The sequence below is a fragment of the Psittacula echo genome (genome assembly GCF_963264785.1).
Source record: "Psittacula echo genome assembly, chromosome: 4".
Taxonomy (NCBI): Eukaryota; Metazoa; Chordata; class Aves; order Psittaciformes; family Psittacidae; genus Psittacula; species Psittacula echo.
The window spans coordinates 50196222-50217222 of NC_137738.1; the positions used below are offsets into that span (position 1 = coordinate 50196222).

A 21001-nucleotide genomic window follows, 5' to 3' on the forward strand; every position below is an offset into this window, starting at 1 on the left:
CTCCAGCCTTCAGTTCAGTTTAACTTGTCTGCTACAAAGAATATAAGATTAATCTTGTTATTCCTACATAACGTATTTGATTTATACAGGACTGTAAGTTTTAAGGACTTGTCTCAAGGCTCAGGTTAATTAACACTGAATTAGGAATTTTAGCTCTTCTGTCAACTTAAACCTGCATTTCTGCTTATATTTCTCCTTAGCAAACTATCTGCAAAACAGCAGAAGTTCAGAAGGCAGTTTCCAAAATGGTCGGATGTCCTTGACTTGGCGGTACCAAGGTCTGCCAGAGGCACAGGGAGAATAGCAAGCAGCAGAAGCAGCAGCAGTTACTCAATTTGAAACCTCTGCTATACATCTGACAGGGCTGTACACCCTCAGCACTGCTCCACAGCTTTGAAACCAGTCCAATACGATGATCTCAATTATCATCTGAGCTGCTTCAGTAGGCTTCAGTAAACAAAACATCCACATTAATACCACCTGACCCCCCTGCACAGGAGAGTAATCAGCCACTTCAGAATGGTGAGGGATCAAGACTGCACAGCAATTAGCTGTCTGCAATACACTTTGCATCATACTGAAATGGCATTAGAGTGTCTGGCAACACACATGTCCGTAACAGTTTTCTGATGAAATGAAGCCACTGTTTCCAGAGTCCCACATAGGCTGGGTACAAACTGAGCATTAAAATAAGCTTTTGTTTTTATTAAATCATTATACCATTCAAAGAATTCTCAGGATCCCAGGTCTGGGTTTTTCCAGTCAACAGAGGTTTTATGTAATCATCCCTTTCCAGAACCTAAGCATTGAGGTAGCATACCCTGTTTGCGGTTATTTTGCAACTGCTCTTCCATTACTCTCAAAATCTACCTCTAGGTAGGGTTACACACAGATCTTTTTTCACTAAATTTCAAGGGTAGTAGGGTAAAATTGGGCTGCTGATAGATGGGCATGGACCTTAGTCTTCTCCAGACATCTGGAAACGCTCCTATTTTCTAGTAGTATGCAAAGTTTCTGAAGCACAGAGTCAAACTGAATTACTCAGCCTCAGGTACACCTAACATCAAAAGGGAATATTAGCCAGGATTCTCTCATAACCTGAAGAAGAACAGTGAGGTGGCACTTTCTTTGATAAAAGAATGTTTATATGAAAGTATTTTTTTAATATAGATTTGTAGTCTTTATGACTGCTTGGAATATTTTGCAACCTGTGTAAAGCCATGGACAGGTTTAGCTGTACTGGCTGGAAATGTTATCAACTCCAGGTCCGCATTACCATTCAGGTGCAGGCTTTTGCCAAGCACTGCCAAGGGATGCGGCTGTATGGCAGTTGCAGGAAAATTCACTCAGATTTGCTCAAACTGTCTTCCTTGATGGGTGAAACTCATACATTGGTTTAATTAATGAATTAGACGTTATCTAGAGCAGCGTTATGTTGAAATGACTGCATCTGCTGATAGTGATATGTGATTAGCAAGAAACCTGCAGCAAAAAAGATCCTGACAACATCTGGGGGATGTATTTTTTTTTCCTGTTGGATTTTTGTCAAGTGATCACTTCAGTTGACTTCATGAAAATATTTTTAACTAGTCTGGAAATAAGCAATACAAATGCTCTCACAATTTACAACTTCATCAAAGCATTCTTTTTCAGAAGAAAGCTGTTTCATTCAACAGTCTAAAGTAGACTCAAGAGTAGCTTATAAGAGATTTCATTGTGGCCAAATGACCTTACATAAAAGATAAAATGAAATTTGAGACTGGCATCAAAATCAGACAAGAGTGATTTGAACAGTCACTGAATGAATAGATGCGACATCCTGCTGAGCTGAGGCTTCCCACATTTTTGCATTGTTCTCTTACAACACATTAGCCACCATGACACATTCAGTTCATCTCAACTTACACACAACACATGTCACGTTTCTGGTAAAAATCTTTATTCATAGACAGCTTACCCAAAACACTAATGGCCTGCTTACAACTGACCACTTTGCATTACTGCTTGAACTTGAAAATTATTGCATGCATTAAACATCAGAGAACATAAAATTCACAATGATAAACATGAGGATGACATGCATAATGCTACCAACCTGCATATCAGTCTCAGTTTCAACTGTGCAGCATAAAACTCTAGATCAACTGGAGATAGATACTAAGTCCTTATTAATATAAATTTTCTGAAAAAGTAAATGCTTTAACCCCTACATAATCACCAAGGCTTTCATCTGTTTCCTAAGGAACACGCTCTCAAAATTATTTCAGAACTACTTAGCATTTTAAATTACCATCTTCTCTGACACACTAGCTTTTTTTTTTTTTTTTTTTTTTTAGTTTTAGCCTTGGACTAAGAATTGGTATGTTCACCTGATTCTAAGTAACTGAGATAGTACACAGTAAGGAATTGGAATTTATTGCCTTACAGATCAGGTGCGTTAATAAATTAGGTAAGACTTAGTCTACTGGAATAGGAAACAAAATGGATTTCAGCTAAGCAGCCAGGAAGCATTTTAGGCAAGTCTAGTTTTCTTCATATTTTCAGTGGACTAAGAAAATGAATGCAGTAGGTTACCATATGTTAACTGGAGGATGGAAGTGTTCAAGGCCAAGTGGACAAGGCCTTGAGCAACCTGGTCTAACGGAAAGTGTCCGTGCACATGACAGCGGGTTGAAACTGCAGGTTCCTTTCTACCCTAACCAGTCAATGATTCTGATTCAATGGTAATGTCTTAAGTACTAACTTGACTGTTTAAGGAGTTATCCTACTGATTGAGTGCAACAAACCTTCTCAAAAGGGAAGGTGGAAAAACTGCAAAAAATAAACCAAAGTAAAAAGAACATAGTCAGAAAAAGACAAAAGGAAAAGCATGAGAATAATCTAAAAGACAGCAATGCAGCATACTGTGTCATAACAATCCACCACAGTTCATGCTGCAACAAGCTTTGTCACTGGCACTAACCTACACATATCTTCCTGGAGATAAAGCTTATACTAGCATCAGGAGTTCTGCCTCCTAACAGCACAAGGACAATGCCTCTGCTGTAGACAGGAAAAACCTTTCTGCAAAAGATGCCTTTTTTACACTAAACATGTAACAACACAGTGAGCTTTGCTGGCAGGTATCTTTGTTAGGGATGAGTCAGGACTTTAACCAATGCTGATATACCATCAAAACCTCATAGCATAATTCAAGTCCACAGGACATAATTCTCTCATCAAGAACATGAAGAGCTTGCAGAACTAACTCTTGGATCATGGCAGTTTAATAATAACCTTAAAAACCATGAATAGACAAACAGCCGAAGAGCAATTCCCTAACCATATATAAAAGCAGAAAGCACTAAGCGATGAGACATTCAAGGATTGTATGACTGTGTAATGGAAAAAAACTGAGAAAGCTTCTGGAAGCCCTAATTTGCAAAAAGGTAATACGATGACATATATGATAACTGATTCTCAACATGTGACTTTAATTGTATATCCCTTACTGAAATTCAGGATTCACCTCACACTGCAAATATTTTAAAAATAATAAAATTCTGATTCAGCAAATGTTTCCCATTTACTCTTGACATTGTCTCTCTGTCCCCCACTCCATTCTCCCGTGCTACTGCTCTCTCTGTGTCAACTCTTCTCTAGGACAGCTTGGGATGTCCACATTTCTGTATTATATTTTCAGAGGTTTATAACAAAAGCATCCTTAGAAACACTATGTGCAAACAGTAAATTGCTCAGGCTATCACTTGGGAATATGTCGACCTGAACTTTCTTTCTAGCATCTTTCCAAGCGAACAAACAAATTCTTACCTCTATTAACCAAGCAGAACAAAGACATCCAAGCTATATTAAAATTAGTGGCCTCATATTTCGAAAGGTTCAAGAGTTATTGCTTTATACATATCTGTTAATAACATTTTGCAATCTGAATAGCAAGCCGAGGAATCCTCATCAGAACAACATAGAGACTAACTACAAATTGTGACAATGATGTTCAACAAATCTGATCTTGGCACACACTGGTGAAATGAAGTTACAGATTGCTAATGTTTATTTCAGCATGCTCACCATGGCAACTGAAATCACTGTATCTTTAGGTTTACAATATTCCCTGTTTTATTCCAGCTTGTATCTGTTTTCTTGTGAACAAATTAAAAAAATAAATAAATGTGCAGACATCACTCAGTTGAAAGAATAAAATTACAGTTTCACAGCACATACCTATGATGGCCAATATGTCTTGCTCTTTTAATGTGTCCAACTCCTTTACATCCTGCTGTGGGACACCCTCCATGCTCTAAAGCTTCCACCAATTCCAAGGGAGCTGCATGTCAGGGGAAATCATGTGAGAGTTTAAAAAAAAGTATCTAATCTTTAAAAGTTATACAAATACACAGGAATACCAGACTATCATAGTAAACATGAAGAATGAGTAAGTAAACAAAACCTAATTCTAAAGTACTTTTAAAAAGCATTCTGCAAAAGCATGATGGACATTCAAACAACTTAAACCACAGGAGAAAAAAATCTATTCTGTACAGATGTGAGTACATCTCTACAGGAGAGGAGGAACTATATGACTTCAAGTTCCTCTCCTATTAACTACATGTAGCTGGAAGCTGGATGTTTTGCAAGAGCACTGACAAAGTTACCCTGATGCTCCCAAAGACAGGGATCTGTTTGCAGTGGGTACTGACCTCCATCTTTAGCTCAAATTTCCCATGGAACAAGACATGAAAACAAAGGCTGAAAATACTACTAAAAAGAACAAGCCATCAGGAGATTTATTAATCTCATTATTACTTATCTGAATTTATGTGTTTATCTGATTTTCATCAACCTGAAACAATGATGCCTGCAGAAACATTAAAGCACACAGCTGTCAAAACAGGCTTTGACACTCCAATTAACATAGTATATAACCCACAGTTTCATAGCAAATGAGACACAGACTTACTCCAGTACATGAAACTGAGAATGCCTGCTGCAGATCTGCAAACATGCACTATCTTTCTAATACTGGTTTTACTTGCAAATGGTATGAACTTGTATCTCCCCTTACAGTTACAATACTAAATACAAAGGTCTATTTAATAAATTTTCCTAGATGAAAGATAAGATTCTTGCTCACAGATGGATAATGAAAGACAGAGAGTCAATATGTTAGGACAAAACTAGGTCAGTCCAAAAGCATTTTTTAACAAATCTTCCAACTATGCTAATGTTACAACACTGTGACTATGCTGAAGTCCAAAGAATTCTATGGAATTTAAAATGGTGTACTGCATGAGAGAACAGTGCCTCCTATGCTACCACCTAGAGGAGGTGACATGTTTTATGTGATGGGTATCTGTGTTTTGTTTCTTTTAATGTCTCCAAGAAAATGAAGACACCTAGGCTAAGAATCTTTTTTCTTTGCAATCTCAGGTAGCAGAAATGTCACAACCTTATTCTGCTCTTTTGCCATCCGATCAGATTTTTATGTATGTTGCCACAGACCACCTCTCCCACTGGACTGTTCCTTCATTCAGTATGTAAGATGCACATCTCAGATTAAGAAGCAGACAAGCAGCATTCTATCTTCTCCTCATTATTCATTTTGTGCTTTGGCAGTCACGTCACCCTATTCAAACTCTGCTTTGAAGGCAGAATGATTAACTTCCTAACATGCAGTCATCACTGTACCACTGGAGTGCTCAGAAAACTAATGAATATACTCTGATCACGCTCTTGATAGGAAACATTTCTGCTTGACATTTTACAGATGCTGAATTGAGGTACCGAGACTTTCAGGTATCATGTTCACACAATCTGTGTGTGCCTTATCCCAGTTATTTTACATTTCACTTTTTCAGAGTACTTGGCATTGCTCAGCATTTCTTATTTTCCAAGTGCAGCTTTCTCTAATCTCAATTACAGCTGTGAACACTCATAGTCGTGCACACCTCAGAGTCACAATATAAAATGATCCCAGAGAAGAGCACTCAGCTAAAAGTTTGGCTAAAGTGATTTCACCACCATCATCCAGAAACACAGTGGCATAGACAGGTGCATACCACAAAAGTCCCTTCTCCCTGCAACTTTCAGTCTCACTTATAACAGACCGCCCACTTCAATGAGTAAAGCAAAATTCCCAGAAAGGGCAAGCTGGTAAGTACAGTATTATTATTTACACCATGGTTCTGTTTAACTTATTTTCAGTGTGGGCACCATTAACCTCTCTTTGCTCAGCTGCAGAAAAAAAAGAATTTAGCTGGTTTTAAGGATTTGCAACAGCATTTGAAAGGAGTGCCTTCTCAGTGATGTCTGAACTATTCTGAGATAAAAGCACACTAACCTTCAAGAGGCTGTGGACAGAAGATTTTAAGAGTTAATCGTCTCTACTGAGTGCCAGGGCAGTCTTATCAGTGGCTTCAAGAGATCTGTATCATTACTTCAGGTTTTGACTGTGGTTCTTATGCATACAGAGGAACACTGTATTTCCATTACAGTAAGGGTCAATAAAGCAATCTACTAAAAAGTGATTAATTACCGACGGTTGAATTTTGCACTAAATGTCACATTTACATTATTTTGCATATCCTAGCTGCTCCTCTTCCTTGGATGGCACTGGCAGCAAAAAAGATAGCACAGTACACGTGCCTTTTAACATCATTACATTATAATGTGATTTCTCTTACTAAGTGGGGGCTGAAGAGGATGCCCAGTTTTTGTACACCAGCCTGCAGGATGGATGTCAGGGCTATCTACATCAGTCCAATAATCATATATGCTATCCCAGCCATCAAAATGCACCTAAAATCAAAAGGAGAACAAGATTAAAAAATTTCTCTATAAAATCAGTTTCCCTAAGTAATCTCTAAAAATTACATGTCCATTAGAAAAGTCACTTTAAGAGAACTATCAAAGTTACACAGAAAATACATGTACATTGAATTATGGACCCATGCATACTCTCATTAAGAAGGCAAGAGGTGTCATTGACTGTTTACTAAGTCTTGGATAGCCAGTCTCAAAGCCCAGGAATAGAGCAGGACAAGTTTAGCTATCCCATTAATATTTCAGTTAAACGTGAGTTTCTGCCTTTTTTTGTCTCTCAAAAAGCCTGCAAAATCCAAACATTATTTCAACTCCTGAACAGGATTTAAGAATAGCAGAACAGCAAACCCTAATACACTCTAATGATTTACTACAATCAGACTATAAAGGGTAAGGACTTGAAACTGAAGAGAAAATGAAGTATGTGCCTTCCCATAAAACCACCAATATGGGCTATACATGTGTTTTTTTTCAAGTGAAAACTAAATAACCTCAAATTTTACTTGAGCTTTGCACTAGTAACTAGCTCAGATCTCTCATGTGCACATGTATGGATGCATGTACACACAGATACATACAAATAGAACTTTATCAACATATGCTGCAGTCAAATTACCACCCTAGAAGCTACAAATCCTGTAATTTTAATAAATAAGACTGAAGAGGTTTTGGTGGTTTTTTGTTTGTTTGTGGCTTTTTTTTTTTTTTTTTCATTAATAACTAAAGTTTAGATAGAAAATGTGTAGGTATGAAGATATTAGTTCTCATGGCTTCCTACCTCCAGTTAATTCAGATTCAAAATGAAATGTCAGGTGCATTTCCTGCTTGAAATACCAGGTATGCCTAATAAATCTTTACAAACCACAAACAAAAATATCATTCATATCCATCTAACTGGATAACCAGAATATTCTAGGCCTTTTAACAGCCAAGGGTTTTCAAGTGTAAACTGGTTTTGTACAACAAAAGAAAAAGAATTCAAATATACAACTTCTGTAAAACTGCCATTTCTTAGAAATACATTATCTGAGATTAATCCAATCTAAAGTCCACAATCATTATAAACTTCAGAATTGCAAAAGTCACTGACAAGGCACTAGAGATCAGGGTTATTTTTTCATATTTCACTTACATCTCTCTCCTACCTGGAAGTTTATAGAAACAGATTCAATTAACCTAGGCCAAATATTTTATGGGCCCTAAAATCACAGCAGGCCTTTGACACTTGTTGTTAAATCGTATCATTTCTTGATAGAATAGACAACTGTCTTATATCAACTATTCTCAAAGCAATTTCCCAATATATTCAACTATGCTCTCTAACTACCTATGTCAGCAAATGTAACTAAAAGGACAATAAAACAACCCCTTCCAAAGGAATTATGCACATATAAATCAGTGAAAAGGATAAGCAAAAGCTTATCAGGACACAGCAATGTGACTTATTTCTTCCTGTGCTTAGTTTTACAACTACAGTGTTTTGGTTTTACAGAGTACCCATCAGTCACTCAAGCAGGATATTACAGTAAGACAAAGAAACTTACTTTTATTCTATAGTCATCAGTATCTACAATGGTTGCTACTCTGATAAATACTGGATTTCTCTTGTCAACCACTTCAAGTTTCATGTTTTTCTGAAAGCCATGAGAAGGTTTCTAGGCAAGAAGAACAGTATTATGTGAAACAGAAAAAAACCTCAAAAATCTTGCACAACTGTAAAGTCTATAAAATCTATAGAAAACTTTTTGCCTTAATTTTCTCAAATCTGCCCTTCTCCTTAAACAAATCCAAGCATAAAGGCATCATTCAAACCAGCGTTATTAAAGTAGAGAAATAAAGTAACTACTTTGGGATTCCAGGTTCTCCTGGAACGAACTGGATTCAAGCCATGCAAAGAAGTAAGTGAGGATTTTTATTCCGAATCAGTTGGGTTTTTTTCTTAAATTCTCTAAAATATTTTTCTCAGAGATCTTGGCCAACAGTTTCAAAGCAGTACTGAATTAATTATTACATACCAGCAGCCTGAAATGTCTATGAAACTGTCTACAGGAAACATATTCATGGTTTTTAATATGTGTTTTCACTTTGTGAATCAAACTTTCCTTTTCAGTCTCCTACTGAAAGCATAACTAATACATGGCATGAGAGTAAATACTCAGAACAAACAGGACCAAATACCTGTTTCATAATACTATTTTGGCAAAAAAGTATCTTTGTTAGGAGTATTAAATTTTTTCTTTGCCACTTAGCTATGAAATCTAATAAAAAAATATTGCCATTTTAAAGGAACATATGAACAAGACAGTTATATTTTTTATTCTAGATTTCTAGGAAAATAGTATATCTGTCCCTCTAAGACTTCTGAGAACATTGGTACTTTTTCCTCAGCAGCAGCTTAACCCTCTTTACTTCCATAGTACAATATAAAACACTGTGACTATCTCAGGATGACTTCAATAAAACTCCAATACAATCAGCAATGTATTCCCATGAAACCTGCTTTCTTGCTGTTTAAAACAACTCATTAATATGCTTACCATAATATTAGTAGAGAAAGCAGGGAAGTTATTTTTTTCAGCTGTGAAACCAAAACACAGAGCACAGCCAACCCCCCTTCAGTCATGCTCTTGCTCCCCTCCATCCTCAAAGCCAGATAGCCTTGCCTAAGCTACCTTTTGGGACCTATACCATCCGCAGATGCTCTCTGCTCATATGCTTTCTGGAACAGTGCTGAGCCAGGTCAACTAGCATTTTCCCGGTTTAATGCTGTCAATGGCTGCACGCCTGTGGCATGTCCTGTTCAGCTCCTCAGAGCAGACACAGCCAGATGGATCTTGCTACCTGAAGGACCCTGTGGGTCACTAGTGGGGCATTCGCACTGCTGAACGCTGCAGAGCAGCTGGTCTGTTCCTGAACCCAGGGGGAGAAATCAAAACATGGATGCTCAAAGAGGAAAAGGAAACATTTGCTTTTAGCTTGATGTAGTCAAGGTCACAGCCCTTCACTGCTTTGCCTCTCAGATATAACCAAATACCTTCCTAATCCTTGCTCTGACTATTCTTGCTGAGAATACAAGATTGAGACATGTTATTAGCCAGATGCATTTTGGGGTGATAAACTGCAGGTCAGTAATAAACTCTAGTGGTCTGCTGATCCCAGGAACTGCTATAACGTCTACATTTATTCTGCTTTTGTTAATACAGCTCTTAGCAAAGCATTATTCAGAATTAGTGACATTAATCTGAAAAGATGAGAAGGCAAGCCAGCTTGAGTGAGCTGTGAGATAAGGGGCAGGCTCTTAACAGCAATTCTTTCTGCATTACTGACCAGTGCACTTTGCTCACTGAAATCCTAGGAGCTCAAGAAAGATGAGTGTCACTGGAAGAAACCAGTAAGTACAAAGCTAAAAGAAAAGAATGTTGCCCACAGACACCATAATTAAAATGGGGAGGTGCCTATGGATGCTGCCCATGTACCGTAGTCACATGCTTGCAGATGAAAAAGTCCACTGAAGAGTATTAAATTCAGAAGCTCTCTTGGCTACAGCCAGAGACAGTGGACTAGATGGACAACTGGACTGATCTCCAACAATTACTTTTACATTCTCTCTGCATTCATGGCACCATTTAAGATATATGGATAGAAACACATATGTTCAAAGTATGTTATGATGAATCCATAGCTATCTCATTATTTCTAATAACTAGGCAGTAATTTCCCCATAGCAAATTACATTCATTAGTAATATTTTGTAGCATTTAATCCCATTTATAATGATTAAAATAAAGTGATAGTGATTTATAACAATTATTTGATTTCCAACAGTGAACTGCAAACTTGCATTAAAATAAACCACCTATTACGCAACTAATTAACTGGATACATTTGGAAACATAGGAACACCATATATGTATTCTTTTATTTTTTTAATTTTAAACTAATTAATTATAGGCACTTAAGAACATGAAAAAATGTAAGCATTTTCTCACCACTTTAAAAGCCCTTGCAGGTGCAGGTAATGAACTAGTTTCTTCCAAATACTTCTCCCAAGAAAAATGCTTAGCATGTGGATAATCTGGCACAGAAGAAATATGAGCAGAATTAAACACAGCAGTGCAAAAAGCAAACTTGATGGCTAATTTACAGAATGCACTTTCATAATACTGTTCTGATTTATGCTTCACATTTATAAAATAATTACAAGAAAGGCTATTCTAAATTGTCTCTGACACATTCACCATGTAGGTTAAAAACCCCAACAATCTTCTCATCCACAACACTGAGCAGCTAGCAGAAAAAGTCACAATTGCTTTGGATATGAGAATATAAATAATGTGGACTGGAAAAATCTGTCCACTTAATTCAAGAAATTTATTCAAGTATTATAAGCCTAATCCTGTCTTTTGTTAACAATGAGTTATTGGTAACACAATCTAATCAGTGATAACTTTTTACCACAGTGGAACACACCTGACTATTTGTTATTCTTTTAGTGAATTTGTTTTAACTAAATTGAAAAAAGAAATTAAAATAGCCTGGTCATTTACTATAATAATTTACTGACACGAACAAATAACATGTTGCCATTTTCAGAAACCATCATGTTTACAAGCACTTTATGCAAGAAACACAAAGACAGCTTTGCTTTTAAAGACAAGGCAGTGAGTGTCCTTGGCTTTTACTCTGCACTGGAAGTTTATCTTCCAAGTTTAAACATCATGACTTATAATGCAGGGGACAACTAAACCAATTCTGACTTAGTATAGAAGGGATTTCACTGAATAAAAGCTGTAATTAACCTTCTGACAGACAGATTGCTTACAACTTTTCAAGATTGCTGGCTATGAGAATTTCTGTCAAAATTGGTTTTAGCTAATTAAAATTTTCCAAGTTCTCAGACCACAAGTGGTAGTTTCTGCAACAGGGCATTTAGATCATCCAGCTACACACAACAGCCTGAAAAACAGTGCTAGTCTTATAGTTCATACTAATGAATACACTGTCATTCTTCTGTATCGTATCTCTCATTGTTATCTTCCTTCCAAAAAGCCCTTACAAGTTTGATTCCTTGATCACCTAAGGCAATCTTCTCATTATATGTATGTTATCTTGCATATTTAGTTCACATGAAGATGTTTTTCTTATATAACAATCTCATACACATGAAATCTGTTTTATCAGCATTTTCACAATGTGAGGCTTAAATAAGTGAATACATTCAGCTAGAAATACAACTTTGTTCAGATTCCGAGGGTTATCTTTATGGATAGATGTCTCTTTACTAAGGCAGGACACATGTGCATACTTATCACCTGATATCTATTGTAATTCTAATTTCAATATATAATGTCCTGTAAAAAAAATTTCAACTCCCCAGATACCAATATTTAATTACAGAAAGAAAAATTCAGGAGAGGTACAATAAGCTTATTGTAAATTTTAATGCTGCTAGCTGACTATAACCTCTTTAAATCCTTCAGATGTGTAGTAAGATACAAACCTGGTGGGGTGATGAGAGTTCTTTTATGCTCTTTACACCATCCAACAGGATGAATATGTGGGCTAGCTGCCTCACACCTGGAGGAAGGGAGAAAAAAGGGGATGGATAATGAAGTTCTTCAGATATCCTATTATGCTTAGAAATCAAGACATACAAAAAAAGACTTAACAAAACCCAATTAACCTATGACACCTTCAACTTACACTTAAACTGCAAAAATAACCTGAAGAACACATTTAATACACACTTGTTAACACTTAAGCAAGCATAAGGGTTTTTTTAACTGGAAAATCAAAAAGTCAACTCCTTACTGGAAGATAAAAAGATCAACTGCTTTAATTCAGTGGTAGATCTTCACTGAGAAGCTATAACGCTGGACATGAAAAAATCACAAGCAGAGATTCACGGTAGAAGCCTGTTGGCTTGTTGCAAGAACAGTAATTCCATCAAAAAAAAAAATAGGGTTTTGCAATGGCAGGACTGAAACTTTAAACCAAAAGCTTAGAGGCCTTCATTCATGCTCCAAGTTGCACCTGGAAACAGATTAGAAATCATGCATAACTGCAATGCACTGCCAGTAAATGAGTAAAACTGCAAAAGCTTGAGTGCCTTGAATGGAGCTGTAAACATATTATTATACACCAGCAGCACATAAGCAAAGTAGATCCGAGAGACACTGTCACCCCCAAAAAAAACCAAAAAAAAAAAAAAAAAAAAAAAAAAAAGGCATTTTAGGCTTCAAACTGCCTGAAAAAATCTGGAACTGTTCAGTGATCCAAGACAGCAAACTGCTCCAAAAGAACTGATCAAACTCTCTTACTCAAGGGACTAACAATTTACCACAATTTCTGTCATCAAATTTTGCATGACTGCTGTTGTCTGTGGCATGCCACAAGAACCACAGAAGACTAACAGAGGCAGGGTGAGCTATACTTGACATGTGCTGGCATCTGTCTGAAGCAAGGAGAGATGGCTCTCACTTCTCTCACTGGTTCTGTTACACTATGCTTAAATGAAAGCAGCAGTGAGCACTGGCTATCAAGTTCTGTTAGCAATGCAAAACAAAAAGACACACACTGCAAAATCATAATTGATATAAAAGCAGATGAGAGAAAAACCGTTTAAACATTCAGTATTATGAAAGTATTATATATAGAACCATATAATTTTATTATAGTTACATTATTTCATAGCATAATAAATTATGTACAAAATAACATATACTGTATAGAATAGGTAATGTATCTACTATAAATATTATATTATTACTCAATATTATTAGGGGAGGCAAAAAGTAAGATGATCTACTGGAAAAGTAAAAAGCCATCAGACTCTGCTATGAAACATGCACCATCTCTGTGCCTGCATTGATACTTAATGATTGTTTCTAAGTTGTCTGAACAATTAACAGTGTTTTCTAAAGAAGCAGATAGTGCTTATGTAGTCAGAAAAAAAAAAAACAACACAAAAAGCTAGCATTACTCTGCACAACATTGCACTACACTGCAAACACATCGTTTACCTCTATTTAGCTAGAAAATCATGTCTAATCATGAAATCCCCATGTGGATCTGTCCTTATGGACTTCATAGAATCATAGAATAGTTAGGGTTGGAAAGGACCTTAAGATCATCTAGTTCCAACCCCTCTGCCATGGGCACGGACACCTCACACTACACCATGACACCCAAGGCCTCATTCAACCTGGCCTTGAACACTGCCAGGGATGGAGCACTCACAGCCTCCCTGGGCAACCCATTCCAGTGACTCACCACCCTCACAGTAAAGAATTTCTTCCTTATATCCAATCTAAACTTCCCCTGTTTAAGTTTGAACCCATTACCCCTTGTCCTGTCACTACAGTCCCTGATGAATAGTCCATCCTCAGCATCCTTGTAGGCCCCCTTCAGATACTGAAAGGCTGCTATGAGGTCTCCACGCAGCCTCCTCTTCTCCAGGCTGAACAGCCCCAACTTTCTCAGCCTGTCTCCACACGGGAGGTGCTCCACAGTATCACAGTATCACAGTATGTTAGAGATTGGAAGGGACCTCAAAAGATTATCTAGTCCAATCCCCCTGCCAGAGCAGGAACACCTAGATAAGGTTAAATAGGAATGTGTCCAGGCGGGTTTTGAATGTCTCCAGAGAAGGAGACTCCACAACCCCCCTGGGCAGCCTGTTCCAGTGTTCTGTCACCTTCACTAAGAAGTTTCTTCTCAAGTTTAAGTGGAACCTCTTGTGTTCCAGTTTATACCCATTACCCCTTGTCTTATCATTGTTTGCCATTGAGAAGAGCCTGGCTCCATCCTCATGACACTCCCCCTTTATATATTTATATACACTAATAAGGTCACCCCTCAGTCTCCTCTTCTCCAAACTATAGAGACCCAGCTCCCTCAGCCTTTCCTCATAAGGGAGATGCTCCACTCCCTTAATCATCTTTGTCACCCTGCGCTGGACTCTCTCCAGCAGGTCCCTGTCCTTCTTGAACTGAGGGGCCCAGAACTGGACACAATATTCCAGATGTGGTCTCACCAGGGCAGAGTAGAGGGGAAGGAGGACCTCTCTCGACCTACTGACCACCCCCCTTCTAATACACCCCAGGATGCCATTGGCCTTCTTGGCCACAAGGGCACAGTGTTGGCTCATGCTCATCCTGCCATCCACTAGGACCCCCAGGTCCCTCTCCCCTACACTGCTCTCTAACAGGTCGTTCCCCAACCTATACTGGAACCTGGGGTTGTTCCTGCCCAGATGCAGGACTCTACACTTTCCCTTGTTATATTTCATCAAGTTTCTCCCTGCCCAACTCTCCAGCCTGTCCAGGTCTCGCTGCATGGCAGCACAGCCTTCTGGCATGTCAGCCACTCCTCCTAGCTTAGTGTCATCAGCAAACTTGCTGACAGTACACTCAATTCCCTCATCTAAATCATTGATGAAGAATTAAATAATACTGGTCCCAGTACTGACCCTTGAGGCACTCCACTAGATACAGGCCTCCAACTAGACTCTGCCCCATAGACTACAACTCTCTGGCTTCTGTCCTTCAGCCAGTTTGCAGTCCACCTCACTACCTGATCATCCAGGCCACACTTCCTCAGTTTAGCTATGAGGATGCTGTGGGAGACTGTGTCAAATGCTTTGCTGAAGTCAAGGTAGACCACGTCCACCGCTCTGCCATCATCCATCCACAATGTTATTTCCTCATAAAAGGCTATGAGGTTGGTCAAGCATGACTTCCCCTTGGTAAAGCCATGTTGACTGCCCCTCATAACCCTCTTATCCTTGACATGCCTTAAGATGGCATCAAGGATAAGGTGTTCCATCACTTTCCCAGGGATCATCCTCGTGGCCCTCCTCTGGACTTGTTCCAACACTTCCATGTCCTTTTTATGTTGAGGACACCAAAACTGCACACAATACTCCAAGTGAGGTCTCACGAGAGAAGAGTAGAGAGGCAAGATCACCTCCTTCGACCTGCTGGTCATGCTCCTCTTGATGCAGCCCAGGATATGGTTGGCTTTCTGGGCTGCGAGCACACACTGAAGCCGGCTCATGTTCATTTTCTCATACACCAACACCTCCAAGTCCTTCTCTGCAGGGCTGCTCTGAATTTCTTCTCTGCCCAACCTGTAGCTGTGCCTGGGATTGCTCCGACCCAGGTGTAGAACCTTGCACTTGGCATGGTTAAACTTCATCAGGTTGGCATCAGCCCACCTCACAAGCCTGTTGAGGCCCCTCTGGATGGCATCCCTTCCCTCCAGTGTATCAACCGAACCACACAGCTTGGTGTCATCGGCAAACTTGCTGAGAGCGCTCTCAATCCCACTGTCCATGTCACCAACTTCACTTCTCTTGGAGTCTGTCCCACTTTATTTCTACTTTACTTAGTTAAATTCAACATTACAGTGCATTAGCTCTCTCTCACACTACGTCCTAAGCCTAAAGGCGCTTCAGTAGCTGACATTAAATGTTCCCATCTATGTGCCCTCTCTCTTCTGGAGAATGCCATCAGCATTTCCGTCTCTCCAGTGGCCACGAGCCCAGTGCCTCACTCACTCCAAGGACCCACCAAGGCCAATAAACTGCATTCTGAGTAAGCTGATGTAGCTAAGATCTTCATTCCCCAGGCACTGATCAAGAAACCAAGCTTAAATGGCCAAGCAGCAGTCTGAACAGAAACAGTCTCTCCCTCCTGCTGAATGCTGCTTTCCAAATACTTCTCAAATATCTAAAAAGAAAAGAAGAAAAAGCAGAGTGCATCCATGCATAAAGATGCTTACTTCATATACAATAATCATTGTATAAAATACTGAAACCCTCATTCTGATCCAGTTTCTATTTAATCCCTCTCTCAAGTCAATGTGTCAGCCATTAGGCTGGAGTTCAACATGTATTCCTTTCCTTTCTAACTCAACAAGGCAAAACAGCGGGTCTGGTCTCTCTGATTGTTGTAACATTATCATTATCAGTATCTACCTAGAAAGTATTAGCATGATGGAAGTTCATATTAATTAAGTTCTGTTAATTAGCAGTGGTAATGTATATTTTTAAAAAAATACCATGTTGATAATCTGTAATACCTAAGAAGGTGCAATGAATTGTGCATGACAGAAAAGGAAGTCGAAAGCAAAACAGCAGGCGCACTAACATCTTAAGGCTCAGATCAAAATGGTATGTCTGCAGATCTTGAACAGAAACATGTTTTAAGGACTGCAAAGGGAAACAACACAGAAAAGACTAGACTGAACCCTGGGCTACTCCCACATTGCAGTTTTCAACCTCTGCTGCATAAAAGAAAACCAAAGGAAAACATCATATCTGGAATACACACAATAACACCAATCATTTCTAAAAAATCTGAAAAGCAATCTTACATGATGTCTAACATGCAGCATGGAGTATAGGTATACCTCAATAACAGAAATGCAGGATGGGTGTCTCAGAAGCACTGACTCACACATAACAAGGACTCCTCTAGCCTTTTACCTGAAAAGAGTCAAGCACTAATGATGAAAAATATTGGCCAACCTACTACAATTATCTTGCAGCTTTATTTATGGAAGAGCTCTGCTAGTATTTCTTTTTAATGATGCTGAACAGATCAACTTCTAGCAGATAAAACCTACTTTTGACAGACTCTGTAATGGCTCAGACAGCAGCCAAGGATTCAACTCACTTCAAGAAAATCAACCTTTTGTCCTACTACAGTATATAAAGCTATACAGTATGTAACTAGTATTTATAGTATCACAGCAATTACTCCCAAAATCACTGAAGTTGCCACTGATAAAAGCAAGCAAGAGGACTTCTGTGATAATTTTCCACTGTTCAAATTCAGCATCTGAATCCTAGAAATGCTTTGCCCCAAACAAATTAAAGATGAGTCCTTCGTACTCCCTTTGTCCTCCTCCTTTCACTTTACAGCAACTCTGAAGAGAAGCTAACAAGCAAGAGGGGCAGCACTTCTCTGTCCTATCCCTCTCAAGCTGGAGTTTTACATGGAAGAATTTTACATGGATAAGGTATCCTCTAACTTCCTGAAATGTTTTGGAGTAAAGTCCACAAATTATTTTCAAAAGTGTCATGAGTTAAATTTGCGAACAAGACGCATGCTCATGAGCCACTATGTTATTATAAGATTATACTGTATTAAAATAATAAGGTAGATGTGTAAAAACACTTACCAGGACAAACCTTCTAAATGCATTTGTTCTGTTTTGCTTTTTCAAGCATAGTTTGAACATACATTTTTATAAAATTCAGAAAAGTAATGCCACTACACACACTTCTTGCCTTGAAGATTCAAGAAGCAAGTGACCAATATATGCTGCAATGAAAGATGCACTCCTGGAAGATGCTCTGACATTACAGCAATGGGAGTGAACATGGAACATGCAGTAACAAGTGCTACACACCACAGCACTGCAAAATAGCACTATAAAACATCCAAAACATTCTGATTTGCTTTAAAAGAAAAACCCAGCCATTAGAGATGAGCCTGTAAGAAACTCCTGTAACTATGGTGGCTTCAGGAAAAAACCCCAACATCCCTGTTCCAGCAAAACCAGGTCATACAGTCCATCTTTACCTACTGATTTCACACAGCCTTTTAGCTTCTAATAGTCCATTTAACAATAAGAAGTAGAGATCAGTAGAAGTCACATACAGTTTAAAACAAAACTATTATGTTTTAATGTGTGTTATTTCATGGATATATTATCTAGTTTGGACGAACAACAGTGGTCTACCACAAGACATGTCAGCTGGAATGCTAAAGACTACTCTGACTTTTCACAATCCATTTGCCACGCCCCACAGCTTTTTATCTCCTTTCTCTCAAAACAGAAGGCAGATCACCTGAGTCACATGCTTCATAAAACACAATGATCCATGAATTATGAGGATGCATGCTAGACCAAAAAAGATTATCACCACTAGCTGGAGCTGAAGAATTTTACACCTCCAAACCTATCTACCCCTGGGCCTCAGCAGAGCACCACCACCTTCTACCACACAGTGGAGACACACACATGCTCAACTAATAAAGCAAGATTGTAATGTTCACACAATTCATGTCGCTTGCTATCCATTCTTTTTGTAATGTCAGAACATCCAGACGGAAAAACACATCTATTACCTATACTGGAAACTGAAGCTAACTCAGGAAGCTGAAGTGGAGCCAAAAGCAGCACAGAGTGCCAGGTGAACCCCTAAAAGAGCCATGCAGAGGGACAGAACAAGCTGCAGTTCCACTGAGTTATGGGCAGTTTAACTACATCTTACAGAAGATATCAATGTAGGGAAGAGCTACATGACGTAAAAGGACAGGGAGAAGTTTTGCAACAAGGAAACCTGAGGGCAGCTGACAGTATGACTCCCTGGTACACGCACCACTCTGTGTGAAAGGAACATGTACACAGTCCCACAACCCTTAAGTTACAGCACAAGAGCACGTCCCAGTGGAAGATTTAGGTATGGAAGACAACTTAGCATTTTTCTATTTTTTGCTTTCATCTGTCCTGTTAATTTCTCCCCAAAATCTGTTTCATATATACAGCTCATTACATTCAGATCAAGAGAGATGGATGAATATTCAATTCTAGAAAAATATTTCCCCAAACAGACGTCCACCCGAAGATCTGAACAGAAGTTTTGTTCAGCAATAACCATTTTCTTTAAAATAAGCTATATGTATTATACTCATTTTCTGTTTTGCAATAACATCTGATTTTCCCTTTTGGGGAAACAAAACTTTTGGTATTTTGTTTTTGACTTTATTAAATGTAAACATAACCTGCAATGAAAATGTTATCTATTAAAACCTGTTCATACACACAAGCATTTTGCCCATAAATAATAGTATGCCCTCAAGAATGCTACTTATACAACTTCTTCATTGTGACATGTCAGTCATCTAGCTGTATAAAAAGAGTAAAACATAGAAACCATTCTGCAGCCCCATCTAGTGCATAACTGAGAATATTTCATCATTGACAAGTATAAAACTGGTATTATTTTAGGTCAGAACTTCCCAAAACATGGCCCATGAGATTATTCATCTAGAGGTGATACTATATAAGCCCCATTAACGTATTTTCCATTTAAAGTCTAATAAGACAGGAGCATGGTGATTTGCATGAAATTTTAGAGCTTTAGGGTCAGATAATAGTCCATTATCCATTTAAACAGTTAAAAGCATGCACTATGTCTCATGGATCTTCAAGACTATTTTACTTTCTTTTTAATGTAATATAACCACTCAAAAACTATTATTCCTCTTAAATGAGAGAGTGGAAAAAAGTTATTACCTCAAAAAAGAAAGAAGCAGAGCACAACTTTTTAGGACTTGGCTGCTAGCAAAGTAGCAAATGCTGGTGGAGAGTGTAACTGGCCTCTTAGTCCCAAACCAAAATCCAGTCTTGCTCCAAAACTCATACACATTAGAAAATGGTTCAGAAAATCAAAAGCTGATTTGTCTTCACAATGCACTTTACAATTTTTTTCTATGCAAGACAGACAGGAACAGAATGGTGAATGAAGCATGAGACATCACATTTTCTCACGCTCCTGATACGCTGATCCCAAAAGCTGACTAGCACCTTCCCTGCAGGGTAAGATCAGACCAAGCCAAGGATGAGGGCAGCCAGAGCTCTCCAACCCAGAGAGTTTGGGTTGCAGCATGTTCAGCACAGCCATCTCTCCACCTCTCCTGTGGGCAAGCAGTGACAAGCCCAAAGATTCCCAAATGCTATTTCCAGACTCAGAGAACCATAAGAAAAATTGGAAATACCACTAAGAGGGAATGTCTTTGGCTCGCGAAAACAAGTATTGTTTCATCGAAAAAGATGGGACAGATGGAAAGGACCTGACAGCTTGTATCATGTAGGTAAAAAATTTCCTTCCTGACGGACTCTTAAATTTCACAATCTTGTTCACTTTTCTTCCTCTAAAAGCTACTGCCAAAGGACAATTTAATGGGATTTATAATGCCCAGAAAGTATCACCATCATGCATTAAAGTGTAGTAATGACTAATTCTAGCGAGGGTACTTATTTTCAACCATTAATGTATTTTCCAATACCCTGGGGAAAGTCAAGAAGAGTTACCTATCTTCAGGCTGAAAGCCTGACACCTAAAAAAGCTTAGGTGATAACAATAATTTCTGTTGCTTGAAGTCCA

At 38.5% G+C, this 21001-nt stretch overlaps 1 protein-coding gene across 1 annotated transcript in view; it reads right to left on the bottom strand.

Annotated features, from left to right (window-relative positions):
• The window catches only part of L3MBTL3 (L3MBTL histone methyl-lysine binding protein 3), an 82796-nt gene that overhangs the window by 18703 nt on the left and 43092 nt on the right, over positions 1–21001 (bottom strand). Inside the window, exons 12-16 of the mRNA XM_080615766.1 lie at positions 12320–12396; positions 10809–10894; positions 8364–8474; positions 6681–6795; positions 4222–4324 (exon numbers count right to left, since the gene is read on the bottom strand). Of these exons, the coding sequence (XP_080471892.1) occupies positions 4222–4324; positions 6681–6795; positions 8364–8474; positions 10809–10894; positions 12320–12396 (492 nt within the window). The remainder of the gene's footprint in view (positions 1–4221; positions 4325–6680; positions 6796–8363; positions 8475–10808; positions 10895–12319; positions 12397–21001) is intronic.